Source organism: Podarcis raffonei, chromosome 1 (assembly GCF_027172205.1).
Source record: "Podarcis raffonei isolate rPodRaf1 chromosome 1, rPodRaf1.pri, whole genome shotgun sequence".
NCBI classification, from domain to species: domain Eukaryota; kingdom Metazoa; phylum Chordata; class Lepidosauria; order Squamata; family Lacertidae; genus Podarcis; species Podarcis raffonei.
The window spans coordinates 57,490,487-57,509,239 of record NC_070602.1 but is presented as its reverse complement, the minus strand read 5'-3'; the positions used below and the strand labels follow the sequence as shown (position 1 = coordinate 57,509,239).

The following is an 18,753-nucleotide window of genomic DNA, read 5'->3' as shown; positions in this document are numbered from 1 at the left end:
CCTGTCTCTCTACCAACAGAGGTCATCATACAGGGCAACGAAAGCAGTTTCTGTGCCAAAACCGGGCCTAAACCCAAATTGAGATGGATCTAGAAAATCGGTTTCCTCTTAAAGCTCTTGGATTTTATTTTGAATTACTGATCTGGAATTTATTTTGAATTATTGGGGAGGGGGGCACCATAATCTTTTCAGTGCTTAGGACCTCTAAGTATCTTAATCCAGCCCTGAGCTTGTGTCAGATTTGCCCAAGACACCAATTCCATTCCTTCAAGAAAAACTCAGCAGTTTTAGGAGGGAGCCTGTAACTGTGTAATGAAGTAGCTGATAATCCTAATCTATGTAATGCACATTCAGTGTGCTGCGCTTCTCAGAAAATTGGGTAACAACTTGGATTATGTAAAAAGATGTTTTACAGCTGAAGAGCTTTAATGTAAGGGTTAAATAAAATGGTAATCCCAAAATTTGTTGCCTTCCATAGAACACACACCACTTCATCTACTAATTTGGGTGGAATTAATAAAAAAGCTGATATCAAATGGTTATGATAACTTTTGTTTATGCTGTTTTTTAAAGTGGTCTTGCAGTCAGGGCTGAATGCCAGAATATGTCTTTCATAATGTTGGTTCAGCCGTGGAATACATGAAATAATAATGGGCAGATTGCCCTTACATATGTTGTCATAAATAACCTTTCTCACTACTGATTCCCAGATGCATCTGGATTTGGAGCAAGATTTCCAGGAATGTAGGATGAGATATCTAGACATATTTTAGCCCTAGTATCTTTTATTATGGAAAGTAATTACTGTGTACATCTTATTAATAAACCACAATTCCATCCATTTCTATTCTAAAAGCATGTTAACTCAAAAGTCAGTCCCACTGAGTTTAATGTAACTACTGTAACTCCCAAGTGAGTGAGCTAGAAATTCTCCTTTGAAGTTCACTGATGCCGTGTCTGTTTTCTGTTAGCTTGTATCTATGTAACACATGTTGCCTTTTTTCTTTTAGAGATAGTCAAGTCAAGACTAAGGTGTAAACAAACTGCATGTTGATCGTTTGGCTTTCTAAATCAACAGTGTGTGCCTGGCAGAGGTCATATTTATATCCCCAAATCTTTTGCTTTAGTTGCAATCCTAAACATAGGCTGGTCCTGTGGTTCAGCTATGCTGGGCTGTTTCTTGTGCTAACACAAGTGTATGAATTTATATACAGTGGTACCTCTGGATGCGAACGGGATCTGTTCCGGAGCCCCGTTTGCATCCTGAAGCGAATGCAACCCGTGTCTGCGCGTGTGCGGGTCGCGATTTGCCGCTTCTGTGCATGTGCATGTGCATGATAGTCATTTTGAGCGTCTGCGCATGCGCGAGCAGTGAAACCTGGAAGTAATGCGTTCCGTTACTTCCGGTCGCTGCGGAGCGTAACCTGAAAATGCTCAACCTGAAGCATATTTAACCCGAGGTATGACTGTACTCCCAACAGCAAAGGAGATAGCATTTGTTTCTACTTTTTAATTTTACTTATTCTACTTATAATTTACTTTTTTATTTTACTAACATAGCAACATTGGCAGCAGCCCCCACAGCATCCCTAGCGACTCCCCCATCATTGATCAGACACAATGTCACATTTCCCATGTGTGCTAAACACCAATAAATGTTCAGTGTCAATCTAGTCTGTACCCCTCCAAAGGCAATTCTTCAGCACACTTACCCCTGTAGCCACAAGTGTCCGAACTTCCCATGTACAAGGAATAGAACCTCATGGTAAGCCAAATCCATCTGCCATCCAAATAAGGAAGGAGACCACTAGTTTGCATTGTTGCTGGCGACTGTCCTTAACCTGCCCTAGTTTTTATTTACTGTGGTTTTTGTGTGTTTAATTTGTTGCGTTACATTGACTTTTATATTGTATTTGTATATTACTTTTGTTTTAACTGCCTTGGTGCCTAGTTTCAGAAAGACACAATATAAATTTAAACCATAATAAATTCCAGTCGCAATGTGTCACCACTTCCATTGCACAGAGCTTACTGGACCATTGTCTCCACACACACTTATGTTGAGAACACCAAACACAACTCACTGATGTGAAAGCCGGCTCACAACTTACTGCACACATATGATCTTGCTGATAGTTTAGTGAGAAAATTCACAACCATTCCAAGAATTTTGCTGCCAGAGTCAAAGGGCAAGATGGTGCTTCCACAATTTTCATGTGCAGAAGCCAACTGGAAAGCTGATTAATAAGTACTTCCAACATTGATGGTGGAACATTGTTTTCTATCACACCTGAGGACAGCAGGCTAGTGTAGGGCACCCAGGGAAAGCCATATGACATGCTGTTCTGTCCCTCAACCCCCCAGCATCCACCGCTAAAACAGATTACTCTTTTATTTAGCTGTGAGTCATGCATTGCAGGTGGTTGAACTAGATGACCCCTGTGATATCTTCCAACTATTCTTTTCTTTTCTTTTCTTTTCTTATTAAGTAACTTGCTGATTTGTTTAGATATTTATTAGATAGATTCCTTTTTCCAATGTCACAAAAGTTGATGCACGTTGTTTATGTGAAGGCTTACTCTTATGTGAGCCTCACCTTAATCTAGGTGGTTACTGAATATGAATGTTAATTAAACAATCTGTGTCTTGAATTTTTGTAAAGTATTGCACTGTATTTTCTTTTTGGCAAAGTGCAGAAGAGAAAATGAGTTGTCCTATTGAATTTTCTGTGCCTACAAGTGCCATCTAATAAAAGAGCAGCAGGGGGTAAACCTGCCGTAGATGTAGTCAGTAGGTGCCAACTATATTCTAGTTTAGATCTACCAAACTTTTTGCAGATTCTTCTCCAAAGGCATATCTCAGAACAGGGATGAATCTTTCTGGGTGACTGTAATCAACTAGTCACCTTAATGCATAGTTTTCCATTCAAATTTACAGCATGGACAACCTCTGAGTATCCTGGCAGATATTTGAAAGCTACATGGCTCAGAGATGAAATGTTAGCTTACATAGGGTAGAGATATTGAAGGAAGGTGATTGAGGAGCAGAAAAACAAAAAGTGTGGCACCCGAGGCCTCCATATCTTGTGAATTTACAGCACCAGACTGACAGTCGTATAAATGAGTGATGCTGTACGATGTTCTTTTCCAAGCATACTGTGGATCTGGCAGAGTGTCTTCAGTTTTGTGCTGATGTGTCCAGAATTCAAATAATTTGATTCCTGGGTATGACAGGATTGGGAGCATAGTATTACCTTGAGAGAAGAGGCAGGAGAGACAGCTGTACCCAGCTTTCAATAAAGATACTGCATTAACAGCAGCTTCCTGTTTTACTCATGTCACCAAAAAGTCCATTAAGCTGACATGATATTACCCTTTTTTTCCAAGGGCACAGAATTAAAAAGTGATGCTGCCGGTAATACTCTCATTTTCCAACCATGACATTGAATAATGGGAAACAATATTGAATAATGATGTACTTTTCAAATAATGCTGTTGCTGAACACATCCAAAGAACAATATAATTGAGTATCAAATGTCCCAGTTTTCCAGTTTTATTTTTGTGGATCATGATGGGATGCTCTGATGATGTGACATTTTTAAAGACTTTTTAAAAAGGACTGGAAGGAAGTGACATTTTTCTCTAATTTCTTCATTGCTTTTCTGGTCTTTTTACAAAAGGAGATCTGCTATCTACCGTATTTTTCGCTCTATAACACGCACCCGACCATAACACGCGCGTAGTTTTTAGAGGAGGAAAATCCGTAGGCATGCCACCCGTAGGCATTCCCTCCATAACACGCACAGACATTTCCCCTTACTTTCTAGGAGGAAAAAAGTGAGTGTTATGGTGCAAAAAATACGGTATTTCTTTTTTTTTTCATGTTTCAAAACAACTTCTCCAATAATTCACACTCTGTTTTGTAATAAAAACATATGTTAAATAGTGAGGTGCTGTTTTCGAAGCAATCGCAATCCCATCATTCCCTGCTTCTTTCTCCTCCACACCACTGAAGAAGACTCAAGAGACGGCATGTTGGTGGAATAGTTAAATTTATTGAAATATAGCATGAGATCTGCAAATCAAGAGCCAATTATTAAGTGAGGGCGGCTGAGTAGGAATTAGAAGGGACTCAGGCATAATACAGATTGTCTCCGCAACCTCCCAACAGTATAAAGGGGGGAGCACCCCACTCGCACCCCCTGGGCATGTCCACTGCTGCATACAGTAGCTTTCTAGCCAAGAATTGGCTGTATCTCCCCAGCTTTGCCTGGTGAGCCTTGAGGTATGTGGAGGCTGAGCATATTCATCATGGCCCCACAGCAAAGTGTTCACTCTAGCGTACCTGTCCATCCCTATGGATGCCCCAGAGACCGCCTCAGCCTGTAACTCAGGGGGTTGACTCTTGTGTGCCCACAACCTCATAAACCCTCAGGATGGCCTAGTATGTCATTAAATTGTTTTCTTGCCCCACACCAAACACCCCAGGAGGTGATCACTTCTTTCTCAAGGTAGTCTGAGAAAGGCCAAATTTTCTCCAGAAAAAAATATTTCCTCACCATAACCTCATACTTCAGCACTTGAACCTTAACGAATGGTCCCATTCATGCATCTTGTTCAGAGAGTAGCCACGACACCTCATATTTCTGCAATGGAGGACGGGTAATTTTTCCCGCCAAACTTGACAGTACAATTTGCCTTGTGTGATCTCATCCCTTGCCACCCTTCCTTATCTAACCTATATTTTATTTTTCTCTGGGGCACATATGTTGGGATATCTGGGCTTTCTTTAGAGACGTGTGGGCAAGATTGCCTGGCAGACACTCTTAGATTTTAAAAGGTCAATGAATAGTTGAGCTATTGTGCATTTATATAGGAGCAGCACTGTATATAGCAACAGGACTGCAAAAAATGTAGGACCATGCTGCCTACAATGCTTGCGAGGCCAATTGGGAAATAAATAATAAAAATGAACAAGCAGCAACAACAAATCAACCATGAGCTAGGCAGGAGAAGGCAAAAGAGGTGAGATGAGAGGCATAAAGTCTGATTTGTGAGGAGTCTGTCTGCACAAATTTGGTGGTAAGCCGACAATTCAGCAGGGCTATCTGCCTGTCTTCATATTAGAACAATTATCAATAGCACAATAGCCATGCCAATTGACAGATGTTTTTAGAGTAGAAATGAAAGGCTTTAAATTGGTACTGACAGGTATACAACTAGATTTGGCAAAGCCTTCGTGGACAGCCAGAACTACTTTTAGAAAACAGCAGATTTTGCAGTTGTGTATAATGTTTTTGTCCATTCTATGCACTATGTACGTAATATGTGTTAATTATAGATTATCTGTATTAGGTTGAAGTATAACACAGAGATTAATATGAAAGTCCTGTCTGAGGGACTCCTATGCAATCCTGAGGAGTTACTACAGCTTAAACAGCTGTGCCAAAATGTCACTTGGCTGCTCAGCGGCCTCTTTTCACAACCATTTTCTCAAAACCCATCAGACTTCTGCTTGCTACACTGGATTTATTTTAAATCATTTATAGCCTGCTCTTCATCACTATAGACACAGAGCAGCATCCGCTAACAATCATAGAACTCATGCCACCCCCCAAAATTAAGGGGGCTCTAAGGTTTAGTTAAAACCAAAAGTTTTAACTGCTCTCCTAAATAGAAGCTGTGAAGGTCCTATTTGGGTCTACTGAGGTAGAACATTCCAGAGGTAAAGGGGCCACAAACAGAAAATGCTCTTTTGAGCATCGTCACTTTATGGTAGAGGGATATCAGTAGAAGGCTTCAGTTCTTGGGCAGGATTATGTGAAGGTTCTGGTATATGGATCATAACAATTCCATATATATATATATATATATATGGTTGTGCTGTACATGAACAAAACCCATTGTAAATAAACTTTCCAACCTTGTGTTTGATTAATCTGTGAGTTTTGCAGCTCAAGTAGATGGTTCTCTTTCTTTGCAAATAAATGCTGGCAGGATTGTACCCAGTTTCCTTAAAGCATCTCCAGATAATCAGTGAATGGATGCCTGAACTGTATTTAGTCCCTTAAGTTCCCATATAAAGAAATCAGTAAAATACAGTATACACTCTACATGCAATGAATAAGAGGGAATAGCTATAGCATTATTAAACCCTTTGAGGGGAAGGAAACAGTGTTGAAGGAAATAACACTCAACCTTTAAAGAACTCAAATAATATAAAATAAAAATTTAGGCTAAAATCCTAAACATACTTATTATGGAGTAAGCCTTACCAAACATAGCCAGTTTTACTTCCAAGTAAGCATGTACAGTGGTACCTCAGGTTACATACCATTCAGGTTACATACGCTTCAGGTTACAGACTCTTCTAACCCAGAAATACCAGTAATGCTTCAGGTTAAGAACTTTGCTTCAGGATGAGAACAGAAATCGTGCTCCGGCGGCAGCAGGAGGCCCCATTAGCTAAAGTGGTGCTTCAGGTTAAGAACAGTTTCAGGTTAAGAACGGACCTCCGGAACGAATTAAGTACTTAACCCGAGGTACCACTGTATTGGGTTGCATTGAAAGGGTTATTGAAACAACAGTGTGTTACTGTGCATGCGGAGAGGATCATCTTTCAAACTCTCCCTGGTTTCATCCTCAAATTGGCAGGAGTAATTCCAGTGACTGCCTCATTTTAGAAATCTTTTTGAAACCTATTAGAAACCAACAAAAAATCTCAAGCAGCACAAGTACGGAGGAGAGAGAATTTATGCCACTCATTACCAATCACATCACAGGTAATATTCAATAGCCCACTCGTTACCATTCATATCACTTGATTGACACTCATACCATCACCCTGCTTATATGTGGCAGCCACAAAAGCAACAGATGTATTGTCTGTGGGGGGAAATAGCATTTTCTATGGTGATGGTTAGATTTATGTCATGCCCTTCCAGCACACTTGCATTTCTCAGGGTGGCATACAGAAGATAAAAACAATAAAACCAACATGTACAAAACATTGCAAATTCAGTGGTTCAGCATCCCTGCAACAAAAGAAATTAGTAACGGTTGGTTGGTTGTGTGTTTGTTGCACTAAAATCTGATTGGCTGGAAAAGCCACTAGTGTAATGAAATAAAAAATAAGGACAGATATCAAACCAGTCATTTTTTAATTAAATCTGCAGGATCTTACTACACACAACAAATTATTAATATTGCCTAAGTTAATAAAATAGCTGGACAATTTTTTTCAATTAACATTTGTATAGAAATGAGTGGTGATATTTCTCACACTCAATGGCAGCGAAAGGCCTATCCTAAATTCTTGAAATGATTGCTTAGCATTGAAGACTGCAGTCTGGCATTAGTCACATGCCATTAAGTCCCACTGACCTCACAAGTACTTAAACGTATAAAATAGGGTGCATCTGATGTAGCATTGCAGAGAAAAGGTTGTACTTTTCATTCTCAAATGGGAAAAACTGGTTTCCATGCAAAAAAGAAGCATTCTTTCCACATCCAGAACTTAAAAGAATGGGAGTCCCATTTTCCTTGCTCTCCTCCCCACCTCCTGACATTTTCCCATCTTGTATTAATGTTGGGAACATGGTCTAAATAGCGTAAACAGAAAGGAAGAAAATACCGCAAACCCATTTCGTTGCACAACCTAGTCTGCCAAGTGTTGAAGCCATAATATCGGTTTACATGTCACTAATATATTTCCAGTCAAGAGAACCCATTGTTATTTTATATTGTTTCCCCAGCTTCCACCATCACTTCAGAGAATGTCAGTTTTATCACCAAAGCATGACTGCTAACAGAAATCCACCTGCCTGCTACTGTTCCAGTCCCCAATCTGCAATTGTACATGATGAGGTGCCTGTATATTCTGTTGTATTCCCCCCTTTCCTTAGACAAAGCTCATAGATGTTGTGAGTGATAATCTCCTCACCACAGCTAGGTATTTGTGTCACCCATGAGATGGATTTGGAGACCATGAGGCACAAGTGAGCTATATCATCCCATTGATCTTAGTCCACTCATAGATGTCCTGCTCACAGACTATGTCTGAGTTGATGAGAAGGTATCTGTCACCGACACAAAAGTGTTTCTGGCAAGCGGCGCACTTGAAGCATTCCAGGTGGTACACTTTGTCTTTTACTCGCATCGTCATCTCATAGGCCCGGATCCGCTTGTCACAGGAGGCACAGAGGCCATCTTGGCCGAAAAGCCTTTAGAGAGGGGAAAAGAAATTCAAGAACCTTCAGGAGTCAGATTATCAAATGTATTTCTAACTGCGTAAAGTACAAGGAATGTTGCTTGCTCATTTGGCTGCGTTTTGTGAAGGCAAGATAGATTTGTGTAGAAGGACACCCAGAAATTTGTGAAGGGAGAAAGAGTAATGGAAAAGGTGAATGAGGATTCTAATGCTCTCATGATGATTGCCAGTTAGTATTTTTCCCCAGTCTGTTGATTGAAATATTGGCTTTGTCTTAATATGGATTTATAAGCAATCAAGATGCATTTGTAGGTTCTTTCTAATAAGAGCATGTTGAAGTTCATAGAACCATTTTAATAAAAACGAATTACAGCAGATTCTGTGAACTGCTAGAAATTCTAGTGCAAATCCAAAAGTTTTATAGGATCCTTTATTTTAGCACAGGCATAGGTAACATGTTACCCTCCCAATAATGTTGGATGACCACTTCCAGCAGAACTGGCCAGCATGGCCCATGGTCAAGAGATAATGGCAGTTGTAACCCAACAATTTATGGAAGGCACCATGTTGACTAAACCTGTTTTAGCATATTGCAGCCTCATGAAGACACCCCCATAGAGACCACCATTATGGTGCTATGTTTTCAAGGGTTTATCAGTGTAATGTGCAAGATACATATTGATAGCATGTGCTTCCAGATAATTAATTAATTTAGGCTACCGCCTGCTGAATTTGCAAAAATCTAGTTTCATATTCCAGTAGATGATGATATATTGTACTGGGAATCAGAGGCCAATATAAATTTGCAATGTTTTTTGCAATCGCACACATTTCAAAAAGGGCTTGTCAGTTTCCAACGCTGTGCTCATCCTACAAAAAGCAGACTGCTTGGTTTTTAGAATACAGTACAATCCCTAGAAAGAAAACTGTCGTCATTTCCCTGGCCTTCCAGGAGATGTCACTGTTCATTGCTTCCTAGTCACTGTAACAACTGCTACATATGGATTCTTTCTTTTTTTTTAAGGTGGCACTAAAGAACCACCTTTGAATGCATCACTTGTGATAGTGGATTAAAAAGAGGAAGAGGGACTGTTTTAAAACAGATACACACACACACACACACACACACTTCCAGGCAATGTAGGCTTTTACATTTGAATTACAGATGTGAGAAATGCCAAAGCCAATTTAACGGCCTGTGTCTATGAAATTCTTCATTAGCAGACACAGATAATTAACACATTATGCTGTGAAAAGACGGAACACATCCAATTACAAGGCACAGAAAATGCATTAATTTAACAGCCCATATTTTCTGCCATTACAGTGAGAAAATATTCAGCTAGTGGAAATAGGGCTGAATTCTTTTCAGGATGTTGCACGTACACTGGTGATTTACTGCATATTATTACTTTACGCAAATGCAGTCCTACTCAAGCACAACTGCTACTAGAAAAAGCTCTGAAGTGGGATAATTGGGTAGGTTAGCACTTTATTCCTCCCCATTGCCCACTGACACACACACCCCTGTGAATTTTTGAGGATGCTAAATACATCTAGCTATAAATAAAGTGTTTCTCCCCCCTCATGGCTTCATGGAATCATACATATGAAGTACAAAAGAGATGGCAAACAATCAAGATTCTTGATTTGTAGAAGAACATAGTTATTCTTTTATTCACAACTAACGGGGGGGGGGGGGAATTGTTGATTCTATTTTTAAAAGTAGAAAATGCAGACAGGATCCTAAGAAAAATTAACTGTGTGTACATAGTGTCTTATGAATAGTGATGGAAGGATCCATCAATTCCAATTTTCTTGGTTCCTGATTTTTCCAATCTTAATTCCAATTTTCCACATTTCTGCAGCAATTTGTGACTTTTTTTAATTACAAAAAAATCTTCATGGAAATTATCCAGCATTTTAGAGTAATTTTTTCCCTAATAAACATATTTTGTATGCACACATTTTTGCAAGCAATTTCTCCTCATATAGTGCACACACATACACACACACACGGTTTTCAGTTATATTTTCAGTTAAATATTCATTTTTTGCACATTTCCCCCTAATGTATGCATTTTTGCACACATTTTTTGGTTAGATAACTGCATCACAAAATTTGGAGAAGTGTGAATTTTAAAGAATGGCTGTGCTTGAATTCTCATATTGTTCCGGAAAGTGTGGAATTTGATAAATTTGGCTTTAAATATGAATGCAACTGACTTTCTCCCCCATCCTTAGTTATGAACAATAGTTTTACATCTCTTTACAGTTCATTCAGCCCAAGGTTACACCCAGTTCAGGAAAAGCACATGTTTAAGTGCCTGATTTTAAACCTTTGGAATGGTAACGTGCCTACCTGTGATGCTGGCATAGTTCTTCCTCCCTTCCCCCTACCATGCCATACTGTGTCTCAAATATCAGTAGTCAGCCTACAAAGTGGAGCCTTGCATAAGACTGGACAGCAATTTGTGAAGAAGGTTCTTGTGAGCCTGAAGTTCTCCCCGCCTCCTCACTTTAACTGACAAGGAACTTATCCAGACTTGGCTTTGAGACTAGTCAGTTTCCAACTACTGTGTCTTATACCTCTTCTGTGCAGACTGAGCCCAGTTCTTGCACTAGAGTTTTGAGCGTAGACCTACTTTCATTTTTAAAAGGAAGGAAGGAAGGAAGGAAGGAAGGAAAGAAGGAAGGATGGAAGGAAGGAAGGAAGGAAGGAAGGAAGGAAGGAAGGAAGGGTTATGCTATGGTGGCTGGTATACCTGAGATAGTCTCTTCGGCACAGTTTCCTGCCCAGTTTATAATATAGCCGCCTTCCCACTTCTCCAAGTCTGCACCCGCATAAGTCACAGCTAAGGCAGTCTTCATGCCAGTACTGGTCGATGGCTTTCAGGAAGTAACGGTCCCCAATGTTCTGCTGGCAACCTCCACATGTTAACAGGGAAGGGGGGATTTGGAGCACCTCATCCACTGGCTCCCTGGTGGAAAGAGACAGCCTTTAGAATACACTAATCCAGTCAAACTCAGAGTCTAATCAGAAAATCTTCAGTCTGATTTTTCTCCCCTTGTTAATTTAAATTAATTTTAATTTTATATACCGGTACTACCCTTCATCAAAAGACCACACAGTATTATATGGAGGTTATATTCAAACATGACATAATATCCATACAATACAAAAAGTAAAACAATTACATAAATGCAATTCATAATAAGAAATGTACAGTAAAAGAGACACAATTTCATCCCAGCAATAAACTCTACAACTCAACCCCTATAGAATACAGAGTCTCCTAACATATGTTATTGTTTGGTTAGGGTTATGCGTACAGGGTTTAAAATCCTGAGAATCTCAGTTTCATCTCTTTAAAATAAAGTTTCTGTTCCTTAAGAATGTAAGGTAAGTATGGAAAAGTAGGAAATGCTTGCCGAAGCCTCACCTTCCAGAATGTAAGATCCCCAGTGGTAAATGGACTTGGTGACCTGCATAACCTCTAGCCTTTACTCATAGCTAGCAAATGTATGGAGGGAAAGCTCAATTTATATCATTTATACTAATGTAAATTCTAGCCTATTTCAGTGAAAAATCTTGGAATGAATATATGTGTGTGTGTGTGTGTGTGTGTGTGTGTGCAGAATATATATGCTGCCCTAACGTATTTTCTTTTAATTAATGTAATTAATTAATTTTAATTAATTTGCAATATTTAATATACCAACAAAAATGGGGAAATAATTTATTTGGATTACTTTTGTTTTGGTCCAAATTCAGTCCAACATCTATTACACATAATATCCACATACAGCTGTATTTAACACACTGCAAACTTGTGTCGAAATGGATTCCCCACCCCAACCCCATGAGTCCTGTGGCAATGAATTTGTGGACACTATAAAGAAAAACTATAAGCAGCCAAATCATTAAGTAATTAATATTTTCTTAAGTCTTTAAGAAAAACCATTGCTGTTCAATTTGTTTCCCTTTCCTACTCTGCTACATACATCAATGTTTTCACTGCTGTAATGAATATTTTCAGACATTTTAATAACATTTGTAAAGAATGCCATACAGGTATGTTACCTTCACCATCAATATTCATATGATACTTGATTGTGAAGAGTTATTTAGCACCATAGTCTTACAACAACTGTGTGAGACTGGTAACTTTTATACCCATTTCACAGCTTAACCAGTGTGAGGTACGTTGCCTCGCCTATGTCCATTAGGCAGATCTACTGCTGAGCCAGGACCATGGCTGCAATCCTTTGCACACTTACCTGGGAATAATCCCACTGAACACACCGGGACTAATTTCTGAGTAAGCATGTGCAGAATTGCACTGCATGTCATCAAATGATATCCTGATAAGTACAGGGTTTCCCCCAGTAGGTGTTCTCTGATATTTATTTTGTTATTTATTTATTGAATTTATACCCTTCCTCCCTAGGACAGCCATTGTAGTTGCTATTATGTGCGAATGAAGATGAGAAGGCTAGAAAATGAATATAGCCCCATGCTTCAGAATACTGAATGTTATTAACTACTTCCTCCAATAGGAACCATAGGTATTGAGTGTTGACAGGAGTGGGGCCAAAATGGTGAGAAATAAGATATAGGTATGCTTAGGAAAACTGAGATTTGCATAATTTAATTTTTTAAAAAATCAATGGGGCATTCCCTTAAAAAATGCCCAGCAAGGAATGAGCATGCTCAGTAACCACAGAATCATGAGTGCAAATTTCAAAAGAAAACAGAGTTATGGAATGCCCTACTTTTCCACCTTATGACATCCTGGAAGATAGTTTCACTAGCTGGCTGGCACACTGAACCATAACACCTCAATTAGGGCCAATGACATACTTCAACATTTTGCTGTAGGCCCTCCTGCTAAATGCCCAAAGGGAGTCCATACATATCAGTAACTCGTAATAGTTCCTGATTCCAAGGTAGAACAACTCTGTTATTGAGACTCCTTAAAAGTCACTGTAGCCTAAAAAAATTGGAGTGCACCAGGTTGGAAAGGCTAATTTAAAGCAAGGACATTTATCTTTTGCTCCCGCCTACATAATGAGAGCGCTTTTCAAATGTTATACCTGTGCCCTGAACCTGACGGCAGCGTGGGAGATGGTTTTGTCTTAATGGCCCCCACAGTTAGCTTTGCCCACCGGATTGCCTTATAGCAATGCCTTCCAATAAGCTCATCAAAAGAGTCCACTGTCCAGCTGTAATATTTAAAAAGGGTGTATCTTCAAGGCTTTTTCCCATATGCATTTGTCTGTGGACTGAAATAGGTTTTTTTTTTTTTAGTTATTCAGTCCTGTACTAACTTTAGTTTATAGGAAAGAATAAATAGAAAACTCTTTGAGTCTAGGTCCTTATGCCATCAAAATGGCACCATGCATGCATCAGGGGAAGGTAACAGCAGCCTCAGGAAAACCTTTGCAGAAGTCAAAGCATCTTCAAGAAAAAAAAACACCTAGGGCTGTAGGAACCACCTTCCCAAACAATAGGCATGGAATGCTTTCTGATAGTTGGAATCAGAAGGTCCTGATTGTTAATAATAGTCATCTCTTTTTTCCCCAGAGACTGCTAACAAGAGTAACACCATATACATCTGGGAAGATTCAACTCCAAATTATTCACTGTAGCATGGTATTATCAAGAAGTAATGCACTTTTCACCCCAGGGAAAAATATTATTTGGGGCTGGGGGCGGGGACAAGGTAAAATAATGACTGGATAAAATAAAAGAGAGGAGAAAATACATTTCTTAATGTAAATGTATTATCTCCCTGAAAGCTTCTTTGTTCCTTGGATATTCCATTTTGCAGTTTCTGTTGGGAATTATTCCCAGCAAAACGCCAGCAGCCTGCACAGTCAGCAACTCACAGCAAGATATTTTAGCACATGTTTAACCTTAAGCTCATAAACATTGCCACGGAGGAAAAATAAAACCCTCACATTTTCAAAGTTAATCACGTGATTTACTGGCTTACATTATGCCTCTTGCTCAAACCATTAACAACGTTCACGGTGTCCTTTTGCCTTTTTGCCCATGACAGTTTTTATGCTAAATAAGTTCATTTGAGTCTCTCTCTCTCTCTCTCTCTCTCTCTCTCTCTCTCTCACACACACACACACACACACACACACACAGACACCACTTATACTACATATGAATGATCATAATGCAGGATAAGCTTTTGGAACTAAATTCAAATGTACATTCTAGTCAAAGTAGATGCAACATTGGCCTTATAGATCTCTCTAAGTGCAGACCACTTTAAGTCTGTAAAAAGGCCCAGTGGAACTTCTCTCACAAAAGTTATGTGACGCAGTGTTGCCAACAAGAGATAACTGCAGTGCAGGCCTTGGCAAGTCCAAGGTGTTCCCATTTTTGCTACCACATATCTCCCACCAGCAACTCCATAACCCCAAGACAGTTTGGGTGAAATCCTGAGGTAAAAGCCTTCTCTCCACTGCCCCAATCTTCAATGAAATCTTAGCCCACCAGCAGCCATCTAATTTGGCAGCCTCATATTCAACTTTAAAAAAATTAGAAGTGGGCACTTTCCCATCCAGATCACAGTCAGATGCTGACTTCCAGTTGAGGCTCTACGCCTCTGAGGTAGTCTGAGTAGCCATATTCTCTCAGTTGAAGGCAGTCATTTCCTCCTTTCTCAACCAAATCTGTGTGACGAGAAGGCTATGTCTCACCCACCCTGCTCCTGATTTTTCTTTAATCCCTGTTTACCAACTGGTACAATAGATTCCCAAATGCTCACAATAATAACAGCTAAATTCTAAGGCCGCGAGAGGACTTATATGTTACACTCAAGGAATAAGTAAGCTGTGTTACTGTATCTCGCTAAGCTCTCAAAAGCAATCTCACAAGAAAGAAGAATTTAACATAATGAAAAATGATTCAACTCCCTCAAAAACGCTATTCAAAGAAGTAAAACTTCCTCAAGTCGCATTTATCTGAAAAATAAATACAGCTGAATCTTGTCTACGTAAAGCTTGAAAGATGATCAAGTTCTCAAGGCATTTCATACTAATTCTTGATTTGCCGTTATGAAGAAACACCTCCTGATTCCATACCTATATAGCCGTGTGAGTGTGCTACTGAATTATTTCACTATTCACAGCTGCTATTTCTGCACACAAATCTATTTTAAATGATGTTTTAGCACACTAGTCTTTTATGGAGAATGCTGTCAGTGAAGACAGTAGCAATTTCTGTCAGAAAGAACAGAGTTTTTTCGTCATTGTTCATGACTTGTCATGAAAGCAAGCATATATTTAAAAATGCATAGGATTGAGAAAAGAGGTGTGGGAGTTCCTGAACCAATACCCAGAAAGGATATCCAAGATATCCTACAAGTCTGCATAAACAGGTACAGGGAGGTTTTGGTTTGCACAACTGTTGTGCAGTTTGGAATGGTTCTTTAAGACCAGTTTCATGTCCTTTTATCCCAAAACAATGAGGGACTTTTACAATAGTGGGAGGAGGAAATGTTCATAATAAACTTTATGTTCTGGAATGCCGTATGCCATAATGATACACTGAAAATAGGTGTTAGCTGAATCTAAAGCCCCCTCCTTTGCTGGCAGTTTTGAAAGATTGACGGCACAATCCTATACATGCCTACTCAAAATTAAGTCCCACTGAGTTTTCAGAGGATTACTCTTAAGTAAATGGATATATAGGACTGCAGCCTAAAATATGAATAAGGAGCTTTAACATAGCAGGGGGAAATAGGGAACGGAGCAACTGTAACATATGCACAATGTTTCAGTCGGTACATATGATATATACCGGTAAGTCTCTGTAAAAGTATCTGAAGTGAATGAGGTCAGCAACTGATTCTTACCACAATATAAGAGTAAATTCAACTGAAATTAATATAACCTATTTTTCAGAAAGCAGAGACAGACTGGTCTGCAAGGCTTTCCAACTCTGATCAAAAACCTATACACTGTTTTCTGCATGTGGATTCATTTTACAGTATTTTGGTGGTACTTACAGTACAATTCTAACCATGTCTATTCAAAAGAAACCCCTATTGAATTCAAGGGTGCTTGGTACATGATAAGAAGGCTTAGAATTGCAGCCTTAAGCCTGTATAACCGGGCACAGAATCACATCCTGTTTTTTTTCTTGATACCTCATGAGAACAACTGACAGATGAATTAAATATACACATATATTTAATTAAGTAGGGACATTAAAAGTTAAAATAAGATTTTCTTGCTAGAATACCACAAAGCTACTGTGGTCTAGACAAATAAAATATGACCACCCTAAATAGAGACATATAGCTTGAATCCTACATCTGTTTACTCAGAAGTAAGTCCCACCAAGTGCAATGGGACAGGTAAGTGGGTAAACTTTAAAAGCCCAGTTCAATGGCAGTGCTAGTGATACAGCAAATTAATCATCTCTGCAATTATGTATATCTCCATTTGTTTGAGAGTACAGCAAGATCTTCATGGTCTACCAGGAAATCCAAATTCTATACTAACTTAAACATTTATTTATTTTTACAACTTTAACAGCTACAGCTGGGGTTGTGAGTGACAGCAACCACTCCCCCCTCTTCTGATCTCGCTTGTGGCTCATGCACAGAAACTCTCTTGCTGGACATTTTGTTCCAAGTTTCAAACTGGTGGTTTGCATTATGAAAATGTGGAAGTTGAGCGCCAGCACACACGCATCTGATAACAACCTTGACCTTTCTAGTCTAATCAGCCAGTGTGTAGCCGGGCAGGGAAGAAAAGAAGAAAGAGAGGCACTGCAGGCAAACTTGGGCTTTTGTACAACGGGAGTCTCCCAGCCCCTATCCCTCTGAAGCCACTTTCATCAGCATCACCTAATCTGCAGGACCTGATGCAAAGGCGTTTGCGACCCTAAATGCCCGCTCCGTTCTCCCCTCCCCACTCCCGCCCTCAGCAGGAGCTGGATAGGAAATCTGGTGGCTCTGGTAATTGGCCTCCAACTCAAAATGGGGAACTTGCCTGTGGCTCTGGGTTTCAGTTACCATCCCTGCAAGTAGCAGGCAGGCTGGCTTAGTGCGAGCTTAATGAGATCTTGCCTAGTCCTTGCTGCACAGTCCATCCGTATTCACAACGTGATCGCGGTACAGGGACTGGATCGGGATGGGGAGAGCGGGGTCTCTGAAACACACCTAGTAACCTGGAGAAAGGAAGGTGCAGCCCCCATCGTATTTATTTCTGTCTCTCTCCAAATGGCACTTTCTCTTAAGCCAGCGCTCATAATCAAAATAATAATAATAATAATAATAATAATAATAATAGTCATTATTATCTCCCCCACACACAACAATCCAGCCCCACGGATTGCCCAGAATCCGTCTCCATTCCAAGGCAAAGTTGGCCCTAGCTCTGAAGATGCGAAGCTGGAGGGGGGGTGGGGGACAGGGAGAGGAGGTCACTTACTCGGAGGGCTCGAGGCTTTTCCTTTCGATGGCCGAGGACATTGGCAGCTCCGGGGTCCTTTGTAGTTCGCCGGTGGGTTGGTCTGCGCCGAGATCTGCCCCCACAAAGGCTGCCTGCTCCTGAATGCCTGCTCGCTACCCGCGGCAGAGTGGCACCTCCGCCCCCCTCCCGCTCCCCAAGGACATTCGCAGGATTTCCTCCTGTAGCACCAGAGAGAGAGAGAGAGAGAGAGAGAGAGAGAGAGAGAGAGAGAGAGAGAGAGAGAGAGAGGTGGGCTGGTGCGTGCTGGATGCCGCTCCTGCGACGATGCCTCTCCTGCAAGCGAGCGCGCCTAGCTAACCCTTAGGATCTAACCTCCCATCCTGGCTGCGCCGACGCTCCTCCTGCTCAGGGGGCGCGAGCGACCGGGGCAGAGAGAGGCTGGAGCTGCTGCTGCTGCTGCTGCCGCCGCCGATTGCTCCGCGCCGCCGTCTCCCGAGCTGTCACTGCTGCTGCTGCTGCGTTGGATCCCGGAGTCTCCTCTGCTGCTTTCCTTAGGTTTGCTGCCTGGGCAGCTCCGGGTGCGCTCGAGAGAGGGGCTCCTGCTCCGCAGAGGCAGCTGCCAGCATCTCCACCAACAGCACCATCCCCATTATAGTCGAAGTTGCTGCTATTATTACCCCACTACTGCTACTACTACTATTATTATTGAAGCTGGCTCCGCGGTCTGTCCTCTCTGGTTTCACATCCTCTTTCCTGCTCACGATTCAAATACAATAGAAGGAAATGACACTTAAAGAGACAGCTGTCTATTTCTTAACTGGGCTCCTGGGGATTCAAGCAAGCCCGAACAGCAGCATCTCTCACGACTGAGTTGGCTCCTTAAAGGGCCAGTCTCTCTCTCTCTCTCTCTCTCTCTCTCTCTCTCTCTCTCTCTCTCTCTCTCTCACACACACACACACACACACACGGGGGGGGGAATGCTGGGACTCTGCTTAAAAAAAGGAATGTGGTGGTGTCTTTTTAATTGAACCATGCAACCATTTGCTAGCAAATCAAGCTAATTGAAAGTTGCCTAATAGGTTAGGTTCAGGTTTAAGTGC

At 40.7% G+C, this 18,753-nt stretch overlaps 1 protein-coding gene and 1 long non-coding RNA gene across 2 annotated transcripts; one reads left to right on the top strand and one right to left on the bottom strand.

Moving 5' to 3' along the window:
• Window positions 1-7,143: 7,143 nt before the first annotated feature.
• LMO2 (LIM domain only 2) lies at window positions 7,144-17,773 on the bottom strand. Its single transcript, XM_053388295.1, has 3 exons — window positions 17,672-17,773; window positions 10,975-11,190; window positions 7,144-8,222 (listed from the first exon to the last, which is right to left on the bottom strand). Exons 1-3 carry the CDS (start codon window positions 17,710-17,712, stop codon window positions 8,003-8,005), a joined length of 477 nt encoding a protein of 158 aa, XP_053244270.1. The 5' UTR covers window positions 17,713-17,773; the 3' UTR covers window positions 7,144-8,002.
• Window positions 17,774-17,788: 15 nt separating this feature from the next.
• Window positions 17,789-18,437, top strand: LOC128413856 (uncharacterized). The gene is made up of 2 exons (XR_008330494.1): window positions 17,789-17,873; window positions 17,916-18,437. It is a non-coding gene; the product is annotated as an uncharacterized LOC128413856 (long non-coding RNA).
• Window positions 18,438-18,753: the final 316 nt, after the last annotated feature.

Excerpts from the sequence above, each read along its gene's own strand:
- LMO2 (XM_053388295.1), bottom strand. The coding sequence starts at position 17,712 with ATGTCCTCGGCCATCGAAAGGAAAAGCCTCGAGCCCTCCGA. Across the intron at positions 11,191-17,671 it reads AAAAGCCTCGAGCCCTCCGA|GGAGCCAGTGGATGAGGTGC; the intron begins GTAAGTGACCTC and ends TCTTTCCACCAG. Across the intron at positions 8,223-10,974 it reads TGCCGAAGAGACTATCTCAG|GCTTTTCGGCCAAGATGGCC; the intron begins GTATACCAGCCA and ends CCCTCTCTAAAG.